We start from the raw sequence: 22,398 nt of genomic DNA, 5'->3' as shown, positions 1-22,398 counted from the left end.
GGTGTCAAGTCAGAGTAACATCGTGCTAACGCAGTACTTCCAACTCCAAGTTTCATCTCTTTAAGGTCCGTTGGGTTAATGTGCGTTTTCCTGGGAAAAACTCCCGGTCTCCATATGCGGATATTAGACCTACGCAACAATGCAGCCAGTGAATTGTTTGACGTAAGTAATTTCATCTTTGTAGTTCATTTAACACTTCTTGACAAACAGATGATAACTTTCGGCTGTATGCAGTGAAGAGGGTCAGTGTACTTTCAACCTTAAAAAAGTTTGGGTTTTGCACAAGGGTTGCACAAGGGCTCTGATGGCTTGTTGGTGATAAACAACTCCAACTCGTGAGTCACATTAAAAAGATCGGCGATCTACAGTAGTTGTTGATGGTGGTGTCACATGACCAAGGCCTACAACAGCTCTGGTACATTCACAATATCCATGATACATGATAGGCCATAGTATAGCCCCGCAGCTGCGGTATGCGTCTGGCTGGCTGGTTCAGTCCACACTCACCACCCCGCTCTTGCCGCCGGAGTGTTCCATCGTTCCTACACGTTCGGGCTGGTCGCGACAAACACAACACAGTTTTAGTCCACACAATCGACTTTGTTCTGCATCACGTTTTGCACTTCACAGGCCAGGACACAGGCACGGAAGTTTAAAATATTCACAGCGTACAAACAGCCCCAGAGAAGAGGAGAATTCATTTGTTGTAGGATCTATACTAGTAGTTGCTGGTGATTTTTGTCTCCTTTTTACACACGTGCTAAATGGAGATGTCCCCCTTTAAAGTTGGTATTTATCATTGTCAAAAAGGGTTATAATTGAGTAACATTGAAATGTTACTGTGAGTTTGATCGAAAAAAAAACTTCTTTGAAAACAAAACAATTTCTTTTGTTGAATATATGATTAATTGAATTAACCTTGAGGGGTGAATATTCCTGGAAAGACAGGTATGATTGCATTCTGATAATTTTGGTTACCCCTTCAAACAAAGAGGAACAGTCCAAAGGGCTGTGAGAGGTCAACATAACACTGCCTTATCCATAAACCGATTTCAAACAAAGACATCGATCATCTAATAGTCGTAAATACAGTCGGTTTTTTCTGAACCCATTATGCTATTCCGATGGGCCTACGGAGCTGTTCTTTAATATCGTGTAACATCAGGCAGACGGCGCGGCTGGACTTTGTTCCAACAGGGTCATTACATTGTACTCATGACTGAAGAGAATTTCCCCCTTTTTTTAAATTTAATTTTGATTTTATTTCTGAACTTCCTTTCCATATATAAATGAAATACGAAGTCAATTGAACTAACTAATTGAGCATAGTATATTTTGAATATGACAGCTTTTAATTTTGGATGAAATAGATAGCTCAGACCGCCGATCCCGGGTGGGGGTAGGGGAGTCCCGCAATTTTAATTTGTTACTTTTTTTCGTAGCCCCCACTTACCCCTTGTTTTCATTTAATTTTATTCTTATTTATTCCATTTCCAACAAACAAAAATACAATTGCTGTAAGTTATTTACATAACCGCTATAACGAGATCAATTCAACATGATAAGAGAAATTGTGGTGAACTGAAATGCAATAAATGTATAATAGGGTCTAACTTTATGATGAAGATATAAATAAACTTTGTTGAAAATGGAGGAGGCTGCTAAAAAGCTGAGCTTGTATTTTGCAGACACCTCATAAACAATAATTACTTACTAAACTAACAAACTAGGCATGTTGCCTAAAAATAGGAAAGAACAAGAGAAACACATACAAAATATGCAATACACAAACACTTATTTCCAAAACATCAATTCGTGATTTCATTTACACATAAAGTAATACAAAACAATAATTATACATAACGCTTACATGAGTATGTGATTGTTTTAAGGAACTTTGAATCGCATACGTTTCAACAAAACATGGATACAATTATAACATCAACTTTGCTCTTAAATAAACAGACATCTCTTGTTAAGAAACAAACGAACAAACAAACAAACGAGAGCAGGAGTGAGCACGCGAGTCACGAGATGTACGGGCTCATAGAAATATAGTCAAGGTTATGTTTTGAGACGAAAATGAGTTGTGTTTGGGTAAAGGAAACTTTTAATTAGGGCTTTAAAAAGTATATCTCATTATGCTATATAAGAATTTGTAAGAGTTTTGTTTTATTTGAAAGTGAAAGTATTTAAACTTCAAAGCTTCTTTGATCAAGTGTTATAAAGTGAATTACAAAATTTAGGTCAGAAAAAGAGAAATGGGCAAAGTCGTTGTTTCTTTGTATTTGATTGGTCATTAAATTAAAGTATACATTCATTGCACTTTCCAGCACATGTTGGATCTAGTTTCGTATGATTATCATGGTTCTCCCCAATTTTCATATGCATGACATGAAAATAATGTCTAAAGCCTCGATGCATTTTTTCTTTTTCTTTTTACAAGAGATGAGCGCTATATGTTGTTTTTTTTGTGTGTAGATTTCTTTGTATGTTTCTTTTCTTTTCTTTTTTTTCAAAGGCAATTTGCTTAGTTTTTGGGTGATCTGCAGTATTTACGTGTATGAAGCCTCGGAAACTATACAAAATACGAGCCCTGCTTTTTGTGCAGTCCCCTCCATTTCCATCAATTATGTCATAAAAGTCACAACACCATTAATCATAGTTTTGCACGTGAATATTGATTTACTGGTCAACGAGTATGTGGTGCTCCATTTTTTTTTCTGTCGAAGTGATAACGCATATCTGTTTCAAAGTCCAAGACTTGTTCACGCCCATCATGCCACATGCACTGGGGAAGTTTTAATCACGGCTCTTCCTCTCTCGACAGTTGATCGCTTCCCGTCCATTGAATGAGGACTATAGATCAGTATAATAGGATTATAACCTGATATTCTCTTGCTGTTAGTATAATTACCTATACACAACCTTCCAAAGTTTCCAGTCCAGAAAAGGCAGAAGAAACTCATTGATTAGGAATAACTTCGGAACATTTCTAATGAAAAATAGGTATAATGTATTTGCAAACTTTTTTGTTTGTTTGTTGTACTCTGCTCTCATTGTGTTTCTTATGAAAATATAAGTGTTAACACGTGGTGTTAATCAAGCAAAATACCCGTATAAATGAGAGGAAATTGATTGATTGATTGATTGAATGTTGTGTGTGTTGATGTGTGTGTGTATATGTGTGTATGCGTGTGCGCGCCGTGTGTGCCGTGTGTAAGTCAAACATGTTTATGCACTCTCTTACAAACAGAAAATTCCTTTAGTGCGAAACAATGAACAGGCAACATGTCCTACTATATAGTACCTGCAGTGTTTCATTATAGACCTACCTATTGTACACCACCGGTAAATAAGTCTTCATATATATATTTATAAAGTTTAGGTGAGGGTTATGTGTTTCATCTCAACTTACAGCGCCATGATCTATCTTAGGTAGAATGAGCGCTTGAAGAGTCTCTCTATTAATATCATTTATTATCATTATTATTAATTTTCCCTATAACGGGATCCCTGTCAGTTGATTATGAACCTTGGCACTGATTTTTTTTTTTTCGTTTATTTTCTTCTTGTTTTGTTTTCGTGGTCACGTGAGTATATTCGCGGAATCAGATATTCGCGTGCTTTCATTTTCACGAAATGCGTGAAATTTTCCACTTTCGCAGTATAATATGCCTCTATGAGTTTAGGCATTTTGTAACGCCATAATGCTAAACTCGAGGGGTATTGCAAATAATTGCATATTTACAAAGTAAAAACTTTTCGTATCTCTGCCAGTGAGCAAACAACTAACAAATCGGCTGGCAGCAATCTAGTCATGCTCGTATCGATCATCGCAAATGCTACCCATACACGTACTCGTACTCTTGTACTTTTACAGCACTACACAGCGCATCTTGTGCGAGATATCGGTCGCAGGAGGAACGTTGGTTCATGTCAGCTGAGCCAAGCTTCGCAAAATGGCTTCAAACACAAACGCAAATGCCAACTCCAGTCGCCAAGCCACTGACCTTCGACAACAAATCAAGGTATTTTATTTTCTCTTTACACCTGTAGAAATTTGTTACAGCTTCCGTGTATAGAATAAGGTCCAATGGGTGGGATTCAGAGAGCTTTTTCTGTGTTGGGAAAGTTGGTGCGTATCACTGTCAGTAGACCTACCTGTCCGAACCTCCTCAGCCAGAGCTTGAGGGGAGGAACTGGCAGGAAAGCGCGCTGTCCCTGCGCTGCGCGCTGCTAGCCGCTGCTACAGAATCGATATGGAGCTTATGGAGGTTATTACCTCCGCCAAGGGAGGATTATGTTTTCGTTACCGTTGGTTTGTTTATGTGCAAAATAACTCAAAAAGTTGTGCACGGATTTGGCTGAAACTTGCAGGGAAGGTTGAGAATGACACAAGTAACAAATGATTAAATTTTGGTAGTGATCCGTGAATTTTGGGGGAATTTATGAAGGATTTTTGATATTTTGACAGGTAGGGTCCAAGGACATTAGACAATGACATTGACAATGACAATTTCTTTTTTTCCCATGTCACTCAAATATAGAGTATTGGGGAAAATCAAATCATGGCACAGTGTAATAACACGAAAATGAAGAAAAATACAATTTACAACTACTATTTACATTATTTACAAATCAACAGTAAACTTAAAGCACAATAGATAATATACATAAATTTGATATAATTAGCAAAAATCTTGAACGAAATGAATTTGATAAACTATTTACATTATTTACAACCAACAGTAAAAACAACAATAGGTAAGATGCATGTATGGTATGAATGAAAATCTTAAATGAGTATTTATGTGGTTAATCTATCAAAATATGCAGATGGGTTTAAAAGGATAATCTTACGAGTGATATTGATTAAAATTTCTGCTAGGCAACACCGGGTATTAGCATAATCATCATAATTGCTATCTGTATTGAGTTCAAGACACTGTTACAATATGAGATTGATTTAAACAAAAAAAGTGAAAAAAAACAATCCAAATAATTAAATATATATGCAAACAAGGGGAAAACTGACGAAACTGTACAGCATGCAATACACATTAACTTGGGAGTTCAAGCTGCGCATTTTTGAGGTTTTCAAACGCGCACTAAAGTGCGTGCTCTAGTTTCTGCTAGGGCGAGGTGCGCCAGGCAGCTGAGGGTTTGTGATGTAACAAAGGCTTCTATATTGGGAAATCGGGCAATTTTTCAGCATGTACTAGTATACCTATGGGTGGAAATCACTGATCTCCATGGAAGAGCCCAATTACCCAAATGGCTTTTCCCCAGTGGTGGAGAGGAGAAAAATCTCTTTATGGGAAGAGCAAGATCATCGGTGGAAAGTAACTGCTTGGCGGAGGTCTGCGCTGTTAGAGTGCTTTTCTAGTTGTTCATTGTTCCACCGGTTACAATGTTTCATGCCTATTCTCTAGGCATTACCAATCTCTGATATTTGAAGTTGCGATCATTCATCATTTACAAGCAATTGCAAACTCCAAAGAATATTTTGCCGAAAGGAAGTGTTGAATGTTTGGAAGGTTTTATGCGATTTAGTAAGCTAGAACAAAAAGCTAAGTTGTCAATGGTTGTGAGTGCCACAACTGGTCTTTTTTAGTCTAGTGAGTGATGATCGCCTTCATAGTCACATTTTCTGTTTCCTTTTTCAGGACAACAAAGCCAAAGTAGATGAGCTGAGAACTAGGTTCTTTGAGGAATGTGGTGAAGGTAAGCTCAAGTGCTTTGTCTGTCATTTATTTATTTATTTATTTATTCAGTTTTCTTTACCCAGGGTAGCCCCATCAGTGGTTTAAACACTGTTATCCTAGGGGGCCCTGCAACAGAATGACAAACTATAACAGTTCAACAAACACTTGCTCATAACATACTTTATGTAAGCCCTACCATGACACATTAAATCACATTTTCAATTTCATTAAATTTCATCGAAGAATTAGAACATTTGTTTACAAAATAGATTCTGTTATTTCATTATTTTGTTGTGTAGAGGAGAGAGTACAGTATGTAATTAGTCAAGCAGAAACTGATATTACTTTTTTACCTCAATTCAGTATCACATTACCAGGGTATGTCAAATTTCAGGGTTCTGAAACAACTGTTGAAGTTAGGTTGATTTACTGTTCTTATCACTTAGATTGTTTTTCAACAAGATTTAGCTGTGATCGTATGATCTAGCCTGAGGTGATGAGTTTGATAGTCTGCCATATTAATCCTGATATTATGAGCCTGCATAGTGCAGTAGCTTAAATTTCAAACACAATCTAGATAATAATCCTCAGAACAAGAAGATCAGATAACATATATTTTGTGTACCTTAATTATATGAGCCAATCTAGACCTGACCCATACCTTTCACAGTCTTCAAAATACACTAACACTTCATTAGTTACATACACACATACAAATACTGCCAAGAATTCACAGCTTGCTTGACAAGTAGATCAACTTTCAATTTGTTTTCTTTCTTTCCTTTTTTTTTTGGCCAGCAGTCAGACACATTTCATAACTGTTGCCTTTTCAACATGTTTCCTTTAAAAGGCTGAATGTAAAGATATCTTGTGTATCCACATTTAAAGGATAATGATGTAAAGATTGCTAGTGTGAAACCATATCTCTTTTTTATATACTGCCATTTTTCCTTCATATAAATGAAGACTGACTTTGGAATTCTGAACTCTTTGTGCAGAAAATGGCGAGTCCCTGTATGACCCACGTGACCTGGATTGGGTGAGAAAGAGTGATGCTTACGTACACAGCGTCTTTCTGATTGGTAAGCAGGACATTGACGCAGCGCTTGAAAAGATGAAGAAGATCCTGAAATGGAGAAAGGAGTTTGGTGTCAATGGTAAGAAAGTGATCATATGAGTGAAACTTTGGTAGCAAATAAGAGGTCAGATGTTGAGAGTTAATTTCTTTTTCCTATAAACCCTCTCATATTTATATTTTTTTGGTGCTTTATTGATCATTGTACATCCACAATGCATAGCTTGTAGCTCTAAAGATAATTCAAAGATAGTTTCTTGATTTCAAGTTTAAATTCTATTGAATTGAATGTGTCTATTTATTAAATCAAACTCTGCAGCCCAATGCCTGAATTGTGTCTGATTTACAATGCTAAAAGTATAAAGAGGGAATGTATACTACACAAAATGAACAAATCAGAGACAACAAAAAAGAAGGGGGGGGGGGAACTAAGTAAAAAAAAAAAAAAAACGGTACAAGTTAAATAAAGACAAAACCTACCAAGTTTCCTTAGGGAGTATACAGAGAAATTTTCCTCCCATCTGGCTTTCTGACATCATATACCATCATGCTGTTTTGTTTTCGTCTTTCATGTTAGATATCACATTTGAGAGTTTTCCAGAAGAGTTCCAGCAAATGGGGGCGCTCTACTCTCATGCTACGGACAAAAAGGGACTTCGCATATGTGAGTAATGATATTTGCAAACTTTTGTAATTCGTTTGTGTATTTGTGGGTTTTTTTTTTTTTTTTTGGTCAGAATTAGGGGTAACACGCAGAGACAGATAGATGCAAAAATAGATAGCTGTACATACCTGTATGTGTCATAATGATAATAATAATGATTGACAGTGCTTATATAGGGCATAACACAGAGTGCATAATGCCCCTGTGCACTAAAAAAATAGAAAATTATACAAAAACATACAATTCTAATTACAGTGATGGATACTACTAGATATTATATGGATATATGTCATTCTCTTTGTCTGATTTTGTTCTATAATTCTTCAGCTTGAGCATGATTTTATTTTGCTTTTATCTATGTATTGAATAAGTTTCTATATATTGAAGAATAATGATAAAAAATTAATTTCAAAACAGACTTTTGTTTTCTAAATTTAGCATATGCTCTTCTGGCCATGTATTGCTAATATTACATAATATGATCTCCCCCTACCCCCACCCCCCCCCCCCAAAAAAAAAAAAAAAAATAGAAAAAAAAAGAAAAATGAGAATAATAAGAAAAGGGAATAATAAGAAAGTAGAGTGATAAAAAAGTAAGATCAGAGTCACCTTAATTTGTCCATAGTTGTTTTATGGTACATTACTACATTCATTATGCCTGAACTCTCCATGCTCTGTAAAGCATGATAGCACATTGCTAATGGGTCCCAAGTGTCAGTTTATTTGTCCAAACTTTGATTGATGGTCTATCACTTGCTGCAAAGGAAAATCCCACTAAGTTTCTTTCGTTGTTGTGTCCGTCTGTTCATCCAGTGTGGTACCGGGTCAAGTTCTACCGCAAGGAGCCAGAATACCAGAAATGGGCCAGGAAGATGACCGTGTACTGGCTCAACAAGCTCCAGAAGAGCAACCCGTACGACAGGATTGTTGTCATGGAGGACATGACGGGGGCGGGGCTTGCCAACATGGTAAGTTCATTGACCTTGTGTCCTGAAGGAAGAAGAATTTTAGGATGTGTTTACCTCATACTGATGTCTACAAAGGGGGAAATTACTTAAAACAGGCAAATGTGATTGTTTCAAGTTAACCCGTTCCATACTGAATTCTTAAATCCCCATAGAATTAATATCCAGGCCGCCAGGGTCCCGTATAGAACGGGTTAAGACTTAATCATTTATTTCTCACTGCACAAAAGTAACTGCCTGTATGCATAACTGCAGTGGAATTTAGAATGTATGATTTTGCATGCAGACAGTCGCCTGCAAATGTGTACCAATGCATACAGTAGTTAAGCACAAGACTACCCACAAATACACACACATAAATCAATTTGCTCGACATACGATTGCCAGATGGCAGTGGTTGGGGTTCCGTTTACCACCAGGCATGTTTGTGTGCCTCGGCAATTCAAAGTACATTTGTTAAGCATTTATATGTTCAAGGGGAGAGGGGGATTGGGGTGGACAAGTCTTGTTTCATTTTAATGATCTTTCGTTTTGTTCATGATTCCAGGATATTGAAATGGTGCGATTCATGATCACATGCTTCGAGCTGTACTTCCCTGCTTTTGTTGGTTAGTATTACTTTCATTTATCAAAGTTAAAAGAGAAATTGAGCAATACGATAGAATTAATGATTCGTGGTGTCGTATTTTTCCATAAGTTGTGACACCGTTTGCATCTTTCAAGATTTATTATAACTGTAACTGTGAAGACTTGATTGTTACGGAAATGGCCTAACTGAATGGTTAAAAGCGAGATCTTGTGTGGTAATCTGGTCTTAAAAAGTTTGAAATAAGATTACAAATACGCACAAATACATGTACTGGCAGCTGTCCAGAGACCGTGCAGCTAATACTACTACACATAGGATTTTTTTTTACGATGATTTCGAGATAATGCGAAATATTTTATTTGATGTGAAAGAGTGTGAATTTTATAGAGGATAGAGGAATTTGATTTATTTTATGAAAATATGTATATTTGTAATTCTGTTAATTGTTCTAGTCTTTGTACACTTGATAATTTCATCAATTCCATTTATTCTTCCGCGGACTGTTTATATCTTTATTATGATATGATTCATTTTATGGAATTGTTAATTTATTTTTAATGCTCCAGCATTTTGAAGTAATGAACAGTTGCATACAAATGATTGAACTTATAAATGTATCTTAACTGATGATGTTTATGTTTTTTTTTCTTACGCGGACTCCCGCTTTCTCTTTTTCTCCCACCCTCATTTCTGCCTCCATAATCCCTATCAGTCTGTCTGTCTTTCTTCCCTTCCTCACTTCCTCTCGAGTCCATATCCGACTGAATATAATATGATGTGTTCATAATGGAAATGCTCTTTGTAATTTTATCATTATGTTATCTATATTGTGTATGTGTTATACTTTTGTAACATCGAGCAATTCAGTCTCTGACTGCAATGCGATCAAAATAAAACCATTATTGAATTGAATTGAATTGATATACATGTAGTAGTACTTTTGATTTATGTTGTGGTATGCTGGTAGATTGATTTATAACATACTCGATTTCCTTGCCTAGACCTGCCTGTATACATGACACAAGGTGTTTTTGTTTTTTTTCTGACATGACCCTGAAAGAGGGGCAAATTTGGGATAGATATGTTTCCCCAAACTTCCTTTTTTTTTTTGGGGGGGGGGGGGGGGAACTGTAAGTGCTGTTGTTCTCTTTTCCAGGAGTCGTCCAAAGTCCATCGAATTTCAATTGAATCTCACATGACCCTCAACTCTAGCTAGACTTTTGTCCAAACGTTGTATGAGTTTGGAAGTGATAAATCAAAATATTCTCATTTCTTTTTACCTCCTATCAGTGCTCGAAACTTTTTCCATAGGACCTTCAGGGAATGACATTTTTTAGCTCTCTGCCAATAAAAGGACATATGCAGTATTGCTATTTGGGAAACCCTAGAAGTTACAATTGAAGCCACTTTATCTCACTGATGCATCTTTGGGTTAGACCAACCATGTCACATTGCCAAATAGGGCTGAAACATTGTGTTTATTCTGTATGCCCTTTCATTTTTGGATATAGTGAATTTTTCATGTAATTTGTTTTGGAACAGTGTGTGTTCTTTTTTAAAGTGAAGGTAGGTGCATATTCATGTCCTTGTGCTGCCATTTTATGGCACCAGTATGTTTACTTAGCTTGTGCCTGTATGCCCTTGTGCATGTTCCAATACTTAATCTAAAACAAATCAAATGGGATGTCCCCAAATTTCATTTGGTTTTTCGTGTACATGTATCAGTGACTTTGAAAGACTTCAGTAGTCGAAGGAAAGGTAGCAATGATCAGAATTTGATATATTATTGACAGCCATTTTTTTGTTTGTAAAATGGTCTGGGATGAAAGATAGTTGCATATATACTGTCAAAGGGTACATGGCGCAAGAAACATTCAGTTTGTACCCAGTGTTATCCTTCAATAGGAATTATAATTATGATTATTTCTATTTTTTTTTTATTTATTCATTTATTTGTTTTTGCATGATGAAAGGGTATCACATGATGTCATATGATCTGTATGACAGAAGCCAAGTGTTTGGTTTTTTTTTCCCACTGGAATGAAAGGGAAGGTGATAACTTTCTTGTTCAGTGTTTGTGATTACAGTGTACCATGTGTTTATTATAATATCTTGATCATTTATGTGATTGTACCCTGTGTTGCATATTTCCTCTCTTTAAATCAAGTTCTTGGTTGTTGTTGTTGTTTTTTTCAGACATGCTGTACATATATGACATGCCATGGATACTTAATGGTGAGTAGATCTACTGCAATGATGTCAATAGAGCCTAAATATTTTTTTTTGTAACCCCTTCACAGCTCTGCTGTAAGGAGAGACAGCTTATCTGATAACTATCCCTCCACCTTTCTTCTCTGCATGGTGAAAAGGAAGTTGTCTTTTGTTGAATTTTGCTTGTTTTCATTTGGATAACGACAATTGATGTGAGTTAGGATATCAAATTTGCAAAACAGATTGATATTTGAGAATGTTTCTTTGCAGTGCTCCTGGCAAACATCCAGGGGCAACACTAATATTTTCTCATGTGACGTTTGACTTTGTGTTGTGCAGCTGCATGGAAGATTGTGGAGAATTTCTTGTCAGCGGTGGCAAGGGAACATATCAAGTTCATCCGTGGGAAAGAAGTGCAAACGTACATCGACCTCGACTCGTTACCACCACACATGGGCGGAAGTGTAAGTTTTCCTAAAGTGCAGCATACTGAAACTGGTTTCGGCATCCAACTCAAAAGAGTTGTTATTTGTCAAGATGACCAAAAAAAACCCCCAAAACAATAAAAAACAAACCAACAACTTAAAAAACAACAACCTTGTAAGTAAATAGTCTGGTTGAAAAATGTTTGTGTAGATCACTGCAAAGGCTAGCCACCTTTTTGGTCAGCTGTCCAGTACTGCATATGCCATGTATTTACTTAGTCTGACTTTTTTAAAACAAAATTGACAATTTTACGAGTGGTTAAATTTGTGATTGTGGAGTACGGTGCTGAATGGAGAATTGTATGTGTGCGCGTCACATTGGTATTGCAACCAGAGTTAATATTTCACATGTTTTTGAATTCGGGAATAGCGCCGGACATGTAAAATTCGAGAAAAAAATGAAAACCTTGCAAAATATTTCATGTAGATGGTATTCCATTAAATGGATAGTCCTTGTTGTTGATGTCTTTTCATGCGAACTGGACTCTGACCAGCAGTACAGCCATAATCCTGATATACAGACACCAGAAAAATAAATCACAGATCCTCATCATCCCCAAATATAATCCTATGACAATGAAAGTTGCTGTGTTAGCTTCCTTTCAGTAGTGTATACAGTTGTCATAAATTGGTGTTTCAAGATGATGACTCCGCCCTTTTTTGATAGGATACGTACGAGTGGAGATACATCCCAGAGGATGAAGACCTAGAGATGAAGGATGTGGAGGCAGAGGAGGAGGAGATAGATGGAGGAGATGTCGCCGACGGCGATGTGACCTTCAGGTCAGTGGATGGGGACAATGACCTCTCCTTGCAGCCAGTGAACAATGCTGTCCAATCGCCACGGCAACAGAGACAGCCCAAGAAAGTGAGTATGATGGATAAAAACCAAGTTGAACAACATTGCTGAACAGATTTTTGCAGTCATTTGCACGATCTTTAATGGCGGTTGTCGAATAGTTATTACATTTTGTATGCATTTCTTGTGGTTTCTTTTTTTTTTTCGGTGAAATGTTTTTTTTTTTTGTATTTGTATGTTTTATTGATTTCTTGTAGTTTCTGTTGACGTAGGCTTTTCTTAATAGCTGAAAGGACTGATTTATTATCCAGTTTTATATTTCTCAAGAGCTGTAGCTTATCAACAATCAAAGCTTATATAAAGCAGTATGAAAGAAAGTTTACCCATAGTGTGTTTGGAAATCAGACATGGTGTTGACATATTGCAGACTGACATCACGAGTCGGTTGTCAGAGGACGAAGTCCTCGAGACTTATCTCAATTCATGGAATCTTGCATTAAGTGCATGTATGTGGCATCTCCAGGGATAGTCACTTTGCATGAAGTAGTAAGGAAGTATGGCTTTATGTTCATTTTTCACTTTGCATTGAGTGTTGACCCATGGAACGTACACTTTCTTTCTACTTGGCCAACAACAAGAATGTAAGTTACCTCCCTGTTTGCCTTGTTGTCGTCGATCATAGAGCTTACCTAGAAATCAGGGTTTATTCACTCAGAGGCACTGGTATGAAGGGAAGGGGGTGGCGACTTCCAATATCAGTGATATATCATGCTTTTGATTTGAAAGTCGCTTGCAGTCTGCTTTCATGTAGGTCCTGTCATTTTCTGTAGCACTTTTCACTTACATGTAGAGTCAAATTTTGACTAATGGACTGCCATGTTCTTTGTTACCAAGTGATATTTTTGCACATCTAAGCTGGATTTAATGTGTTGTTCTATTTTGTAACCAAAGAAGCTGCGGTAGTCAGTTGAAGTATTTAAATGACCCAGTGAAGATTGTTTTGGGTAACATAACCGCAATGACATATTTTTTTCTCTCTCTCTTCAAGGTTCATTTCCAAGACAATCTTGAGGACAAAGAGAATGTTGATCCCGACCATAACTCAAGTCACAGGAAACATGTAAGTTCCTGTAATCAACTAAGATATAATGCTTTGGTGCATGTGTTTATGTTTAATGTTTATGTGCTATGTTTAAGTCATGCAGACTTGTACACATGCCTACACACATGTACACTGATCTTTACTGATGTTCTTTTAATCTGATTTTGTGTCCTTCTAATGCATTATGGCAATTTATGTAAAATTGCCAATTGTGATATACATTGTCAGCCTACTTCCATTCAAATTTTTCTAACTTCACTCTCAAAATTTCTTGTGTTATTCACAATATACTGTAAGAAAATATAAACACAGTAATAAGCATAAATTATCACAATATGTCAGAAGTGAAAAAAAAATGTTACAGTCGTGATTATGTATATTGTAGTACATCAATATCATGTGGTAGCAACCCCAGCGAAAGTTAATAGAAACATAATGGAACCTGCAGGAAAGCGAAAGATGATTTCTGATGAGTTCGTTTGTATTCATGTTCTTCTTGCATTAATGTATCAACTCTTGTTTTTTATCTTCTATCTTGCTCTTGTATCTACAGAAAAGACATGGAAGTCACTCTAAGCGTAGTAAATCGAGGGACGTGCACAGTGGACCACTTATTAGTATAAGGTCAGGACTTTTTGTGTATTTTACGACAGGAACATGTTTCTTTGATATCATCTAACATAGAAAAAAAAAAAAGACATTGTGTAAACAGGTGGAAATGTAGTGGGTAACTTTGTGTATCCATGGATTGCAATGTTATACATAAATTGACTATCTGTTGTGCAAAAATATAAACAGTGATACAAAATGTACCGGGCCAATGCAGCTCATTAGTTGTGGGACGGCAATATTTGCTATTCTGGGTATGGTAATGATGTTAATGTATCAGGTCCATGTTACATACCATCAGAACTTGTGAAATTGCTGCCAGAGGTTCTAATGCTTATGGGATATTAAAGTAGAATTACATTCAAAGATCAATAGATATTTCAGCAGTATTCAGTCTTTGCAGTCAAGAGTTTATTATCAGAAATGTAGTGAATCAAGAAAAGTCTTCTCTATATTGGATGACAGAGTGATGTTTGTTTGTTTGTTTGTGTGTTTGATTATGTGTTACCCTCTTTGATGTGATGGCTTCTACCCACTCTCCGCCACACCACAGACCGGGAGAGCTGCTGGTGTTTGAAGCTCCCTCCAGCATCTCAGGGTCGGAAGGCATCTCCTCCAGTCTCACTATCACCAACACGACTGAGAGGAGAGTGGTATACAAGGTGAGAAGGTGTCTTTGTTGTCCCTGTTCTTCCTGACATCTTTATCGTCACTCTTATTACCTCCGCCAAAGGAGGAGGTTATGTTTTCATTGGCGTTTGTTTGTTTGTTGGTTTGTGTGTTTGTCTGTGTGCAAAAATAACTCAAAAAATTGTGAACGGATTTTGATGAAACTTAGGCCTACCGGAAAGGTTGAGAATGACACAAGGAACAGATGATTAAATTTTGGCAGTAATCTGGGAATTTTTTATGGATTTTATGAAGGATTTTCAATATTTTGGCAGAAGGGTCAATTAACTTTGGAGTTGAAGCTGCGCATTTTTTAAAGCTTACGTACGTGCACTGAAGTGCACGTTCCATTGTCTGCCAGGGCGAGGTGTACCATGCAGCTGGAAGTTGATGACATAACAAAAGTCTTCTATACTGGGAAGTCTGATGATTTTCAGCATACATACATACATGTATGGGTGGAAATCATTCATCTCTATGGAAGAACAAGATCAATGGTGGAAACGAGTTGCTTGGCGGAGGTCTGCGCTCTCAGAGTGCTTCTCCAGTTGTTTTATGCACTCGCCAGTCATGTTTGTTCTTGAATTTTGCTATCGTCATTGTTTAGTTTATAATAAAATGATGATATGATGATGTTGGTTGTCATTACGGTCAGATAGTTATCTTGTTTGACTCACCACGATGATGTATCGTGTTAAAGCCCATGTGGCTGTTACAAAGCACTGTTTGTGAAACCTCCAGAAGTATGGATTGGTATCGGAGATAAACCAGGCTCTTGGATGTTGCTACATTTGATTTTGCTCTTTAAGTGCTAGTTTCATTCAAGTGCTGAAATGATAAGAGGTATTAAAATGTGTACATTTTCAGAGCTGGTCATTATTCTTGACCATTTAAGACACTGTTAAGCCAGTGACTGTCTCATTGGAAGTTACATTGCCATACATAGCATTCTTTGTCCAAGTTGTATTGATGTGATGACTTACAATGAAATGATATTTGTGATACTTGTTCATAAATAATGACGGCGTTAGTTTCAAAACTTTTTTTTTTTCAAATTCATTAATCACCTTCATCACACAGCTAAGTTAGCACAGTTCCACAGTTTTCTTCATCAATATCATATACATGTAGCAAAATTGCATATTAAGAAAAAAAAAAGGAGAATATCGAAATAGAAATACATCTTGATTTTATGCTTTACGTGCTACTCTGTAAACATGCCAATTTTTGTGCCATCGAGTTCATCATTACCGAGGCTTTAAGAACTCACAGAATCTGGCCTAGTTAGGGTAAAGCCACCACAATTTTAGGCAGTTTGTTTGACTTACCAAATGGGATGCTCAGCCACGCACGAGTGTACTGTGTAAAATATCTTCTGATACCAATATTGCCAACATTCATTCATTAAAAGCTGGAAATGTTGTATGCTTGGGGTCTTGCAGGTGAAGACTACCACCCCAGAGAGGTACAAAGTCAGACCCAGTATGGGCCCAGTGAACCCCGGCTCATCCATCCACATCACCATCACCCTGCTCTCAGGTCAGTGGGCTTCCTAAGACCCCAACCCCCCCCCCCCCCCCACCCGTCACCAACTTGTCTAGATGTTTTCCCATGACACAAAATATGTCGCTTCCTTCACATTACTAGTAATGCCAAGCAGAGATAAGACTATTGGCGTTGTCAGGTCCTTGTCCGTTTAAAAAATTGTGCTTCATATTAGACTCAGGGTGGTAGCCTTGTGGATATGAGCTTTCAAAATTCTATGTTATTAGTATCTTATAAGAATTCTCAAGCTTTTCATTTTGAATTTGATCTCAAATACTGATTAATCATCTTTAGAGCACAATTCTGCACCATGTTCAACTTGACCTTTAAGAACAGAATAAAATTAGTCAAGTGGAATTGTAGAGGCTTCATTATAACAAAACTTTGAATAAGAAAGTATTGCCATCATAAAGCTTCCCATGTTTTTACTGAAGAACAATGATAATCATTGGTCGCAACCCCATGTGAATATCAGCTAAGGTGTAAATGCCTCAAATTCTCTCCCTACCGAACAAAAGAATCTAGAATCCACCACATTTAGAAAGAAGCCCTCAATGACAGATAGATTGATCGAGCTTACCACCATTATGAAATATCTTCCCACAAGTGAAATTCTGTCTGCCTTGTCCATCCCACTCCGTTTTGCAGGCCCGGGAGAGTTGGTGGTGAGGGACAAGTTCCTGATTCTCAGCAGTGAGCCGGCGGAGGGTGCCTCGTTCAAGGCGACCAGCGAGATGGCGCACTTCTGGAAGTCAGTCAGACTCGAGGACAGGTTTGAACACAGGTAACGAATGCCACACTTGCACGCATCGCTCTACTACAGCGATGGATGCACAGAATTGCAATCAAGGTTGTAAAACTTGCATACCACATACAGTACATTGACTGTACATTGACTGTGTTTGGATATTGGCTCATGGGGACATTTACGAATGGGGGGGGGGGGGGGGGAGGTGGTATTGCCCGGTAAGCCATTTTGAAGCCTCTTCTTCAGGATAGTTTTGAAAGCATCGATAGGACTCTCCCCTTCCCTACTAGAAGGGCCCATTCTAGATTCCGTAAGTGTACACATGGTGCTCTGTCATATTAAAGTATTAAAGTGTGGTATACAATGTAGTTATATGTATTCATCAACACTTTTCAAAAGTTTTTTTGCCAAAGCAATTTAGCAGCATTCAACAGATGGCTGCATAGAGTATCGAAGTGATGATGTCACAGTCTTTTGTTATAGTTTCGGTTGGAACGTGGTGTGCGCATAAACACTTGGGCCACTTGAGGTTGATTAGAACCAGTTTCCATGGTGATGAATGGCTATGACATCACACTTTGATACTCTGTACGTAGTGGTTGTGAATTACAGTGTAGTAGGACTCGGTTTCATAGAGATTGACCAGTACAGATATCTGCTTCCCCGTTGCTGAATGATACAAACACTGACATTGTGTAGTGCTAACGTGCTCCATCTATCTAGTAAACTACAAGATGCACAAAGGAAAGCACAGCAAAAGCAAAGAAAAGATTGTGTAGGAAATCAACTTTGAATAAAAACATCATAAGCCTTTGATGATGATGAAAAGGAAATGCTTTCTCGCAGCACAAGGCATCTAATAAGTGGAGCGTCCACATCAATGAATAGTACCAGTGAAGGCTTTTGTCTCATCTTCTTCATTAGAATGAGCTGTCTCTACAGTCCCCATAAGTCTGCCAGGGCAGACACGCCGGAGGCTGCTGACCGAAATGTACAGTCCATACTCACCAAGGTAAGTTTGCCATTGCATACAATATATTGGTTTGTGTGGCAAAACCTCATTCAACTCCTCGCTATAGGAGTATCCAGTGGACTGTGCGAAAGTCAACTTTCTCCCAGATTCAAAAGAAAAAGAAAAGTGTGCTGTAATTTCATTATGTGAGATAAATGTGCAAAAGCCAACTTTTTTGCCAGATTCTACAGAAAAAGGAAAGAGTGCAGTAATTTCAATATGTAAGATGAATATTGGCATGGTCGAATGTCTACCAAAGTCACTGGAACTTTTTGGACAAATGTGTGAAAAGTGTACATTGATTACATATGATTAGTATCTCTACCTCATAACATATTTTCTAAAATAGAAAGAGTGTGTTGCATGATACCCAAAACAGCTTTTTGCATCTCAAGCAAAATTCTCATAATTTGTAAATACCACCTCATTACTGCTGACCTTGGTCCTGTTTCATAAAACTTGTTATCAGAAACAACTGCCACATTTCTTTGACAAGTTTGCTCTCTGCCAATCAGATGCAGGGATTTCTGTAACTTATAACAACTTGTAAGTTGTTATTGAGTACAGGTTTTATGAAACAGGGCCCTGATAGCACTCTGTTTCTCTGAGTGCCCATTATTTCTGCTTCTACTTGTGTATTCTCACCATCATCCGGTGAATAGAGAGAATATTATTAGATCAGGTGTCTGTTTCATAAAGATTGAGTGTAAGTTGTAATCAATCGCAAATTGCATTTCACAAACAACTTTGCGATTGATCGCATGTAAGGCTCAATCTACTGATAGTTACGCGTGATTTTTCTTGAAGTCAATCCTATAAAGTGTCTTTATGAAACAGGACTTTTGCTCAATATTGAACTTCAGCTTGATTCAATGAGTTACACTCAATAAGTCGAGCGTAGTATCAATGGCAACTCTTTATGAAACAGGCCCCAGATGTCTGTTGTGATCAGTGTGCGTCTGATGGAGCACAGATTACTGCAACTGTACATTACTTGCCACTGTTTATGCATCTGATTTGGATGTCAGCATACCATTGTTCTGGTGAATCCTCTTTCATGTGTGATTGACAAGTTTATGACAGGACATGCTCTTATTACCACTCCATGTGACAGTTTGAATTCAAGTGGGTGGTATATCATAATGTGGTTTAGCTGCCCATGGCTTTAGATGAAGTAATTACCTGTTTGTTTGAAATAGGAGAGATACACATGTGTATATGTGGTGGCATGGTGTAGCATTTATGAGATGGCATGTGTGCAGAAAATGACCCCTATGTTGAGGATGACCCTCTAGACGCTGGTGTTTTTACAATTGAACTTTCCCCTCTTAATATCTGACCCCTGCCTCCAGCTAAAGATCATGGAATTCCAGATGGCCGAGATGAAGTCACAGATCTCCCGCCTCCTCTGGCTTCAAGGTTTCGTTCTCCTCACTGTCCTCCTTCTCCTGCTCTTCCTGTACTTCCACCGACCAACAGAGGGCGTCCTGGTGTCGTACGACGCCAGCGGTCAGTCCAGCTGTCCTGAGGCCACGGAGAAGTTCCTCCGGGGAGCCCGAGAGAGTCTATGAGTCCTCTTGCCTCCTGATGAGTGTCCATAGTAAGGTGCTCATGAAGCCAAAAGTGCGCAATGCTCTCTTTTCAATGGAGGAATCTCACCACTAATGACTTGTCATGCAAAGATAATGTAAAACTTATATTTTGAAAGTCCTCATCCTCCATGTTCTCTTTTTCGTGCGATGGCAAAAAGAAAGATGTATCCTTTGGTGTAATCTATGTAATAATGGAAACGTATATGCCATGCTTCAAGTACATTAACAAAGAAGAGGGCAGCTGCACTGTATTTGGTGTGTAATCTGCGTCCAATGTCAATTGTATACATGGAATCTTAAATCTTCAAAGGTTGATGCTGTAATAACATAGCACTATGCATTTTTTTTATGTGTATGAGTTTATAATAGAGGACAGGCTTTATAGAACAATTGGGATTTTTCTCTGAAATGTCTTCTGTGGTCAAGGTTTGTGCAATGCCATAATATAATCATGTATATCTTTTTTCTGTTTTAAAGCCTTATTTTCCCAGTCTTACTGTGCTGGGATGAAAGAAAATCATTAGCACTTTATTGAATTTGAGTCAGTAACAGTTGTGAAAAGAACGTATTGGTACTCATGAATATAGATATGAATGGACGCATTATACATGATTGTCAGTGATGTGATCCTGGATAATTTTAGACCTTTTTAATGATGTTAGGTCCGTAGTTCGATGCGGGTTTTTGAAAGTGTGAAAGAGAGAAAAATGGTGAGATATTTGTTACATCCTGGATTCATGGTAAATGCTTTGATCTCTCTTGAATGCCTTGATTTTGCCTGTTGTGAAAGAGAATGTAACCCAGGTGGATTGGGAAAATTCACAGTGAAGTTTGAAGAAAATCTGCGTTTTTGTCCAGTGATGGCAGTACTGAAATTGTAAATATTCATAACTTTTAGACTGACTGTCAAATTTTCCTTCAACTTCACTGATGTGTTCCAATATTTCTGCATTCACACAATCCGTACATCTATATTTGGGTGCCATTCGCCTTTAAAGGGATTGTATAGTTTTGGTTGAGACCTAATTTTAGGTTTCTAATATTTTTTGGTGAGATAATGAGAAATCTCTTATGAAATATAAAAGAGCATGTAATTCCATGAGGAATTCAACATTTATTTGATGAAAATTGGTTTTAAAATGGCTGAGTTCTCCAAAACAGAGCGATTCTAATGAAGTGTGGGACCCACACTTTTTTTTTTTTTTTTACGATCGCTTTGTTTCATTTTGTGTTTGGATGTTTCAGTCATTCCAAACCTGATTTTCATCGAATAAACTTTGAATTCCTCGTAGAATGGTATGCCCTGTACTATTTCATAAGTGTTTTCTTGGCATCTCGCCAAAAGTTAAAAGCCCAGTTCTCATCTCCACCAATACTGTACCATCCCTTTAAGCTGATTCAACATGGTGTATTGAAACATGGTGTAATGAAATGAATGTAGCCTCACTTGTTCCTGTTTTAAGTGACTTCCAGGCAGGCTGTGCAGAAAGAAAAGCCACATGGCCCAGCTGATGTGTCCCAATGCAATTATTACCTGTTTCTTTCTTTCGTGGCATAGGTCATGCACCCTAAAACAACCAAGTCTTACTGTACCATTCTTTGATATACATGTACCTGTCATTGCATATAGATTGCTGTATTCTCTTTGGAGTTTGAATTTGAATGTAGATGTTTAATCATGGTTTAAAATCCTGCTTTCAGCTAAAGTTGTTAAATATCTATGTGGTTTTTAGTATTAATTAAAGGCCATGAGGCCATGAGATCTCTCTAGTAGGTACATTTGTAGTAGCAGCTAAAATGCCCTGTGACTGTGGAAACTCTGTAAATTTGATGAGCTGGACTCGTGTCATGTAAATTTTGCTCATTCTTTATTTTCTTGTAATATTTTAAGGGGGATGAGATTATTTTTGTACAAAATTGAATACCTTCAAAAATATTTGCTTTTTGCTTGTTCAGTCTAGCATGAAATTCTCAAGAAATTACCATACTTTAAGCAGTCCTTGCTTTAATACAGTATGCTGTAATTTAGTGGAATGTATGTATGCTAATTTTTTTCCCTTGATTAGTAGATGTGGTACTTTTGCACTTTTAGATGAGAAGTCTTTTATCTTTTTCAAAGTCTAATATGCCTGTTCCTCGTCTTGCCAAATTTCTTGTTAGAGCGCAATGGAGTGTAACCATCCCTTTAAATCTCATTCAAATGGGACTTCTTCGAAATGTGACATGCAGGATGCCCTAGATTTTTAGACTGTACATTGAATTTTACACCTCCCAGCCCCTAATGTCAATACAGAATGTCAAAGTAGCCAAGAAATATGGAATGTTTTGCTATGTTAGAGAGAAGACCAGTTAGGTCTGTGTATATGCAAGAAATATCTCATGTTACTATTCCATTTTTATTTTGAAATGTGATGTTGTAACTTTTTTTTACTAACTCTTAGTCTGCTGAAAACCTAACCGATACAGCAAAATTTGTATTATGTGTGGATAATGTTCAGATTTATGAAGACTATTACCATGCATTTTGATCCAACATCCTGCCCTACATGTGACACAAATTTTTCATATTTGGTGACCAATTTTAGAAATGTTAAGGTTTCTGTGTAAGTATCAGGCATTGATCTC

General features: G+C 37.4%; 1 protein-coding gene across 1 annotated transcript; it reads left to right on the top strand.

Annotated features, from left to right (window-relative positions):
• Positions 1-3,962: 3,962 nt before the first annotated feature.
• Positions 3,963-20,821, top strand: LOC140235393 (motile sperm domain-containing protein 2-like). The gene is made up of 16 exons (XM_072315420.1): positions 3,963-4,031; positions 5,670-5,727; positions 6,707-6,865; positions 7,361-7,447; positions 8,261-8,415; positions 8,960-9,020; positions 11,198-11,236; positions 11,552-11,676; positions 12,365-12,565; positions 13,545-13,616; positions 14,152-14,222; positions 14,761-14,869; positions 16,319-16,415; positions 17,070-17,205; positions 18,094-18,181; positions 19,534-20,821. The coding sequence occupies exons 1-16, from the start codon at positions 3,963-3,965 to the stop codon at positions 19,750-19,752; spliced, it is 1,746 nt and encodes a 581-aa protein (XP_072171521.1). The 3' UTR covers positions 19,753-20,821.
• The last annotated feature ends 1,577 nt before the right edge of the window (positions 20,822-22,398 follow it).

This window comes from Diadema setosum, chromosome 11 (assembly GCF_964275005.1).
Source record: "Diadema setosum chromosome 11, eeDiaSeto1, whole genome shotgun sequence".
Taxonomy (NCBI): domain Eukaryota; kingdom Metazoa; phylum Echinodermata; class Echinoidea; order Diadematoida; family Diadematidae; genus Diadema; species Diadema setosum.
The sequence above is the reverse complement of the archived record's forward strand: the minus strand, read 5'-3'. Positions and strand labels throughout refer to the sequence as shown.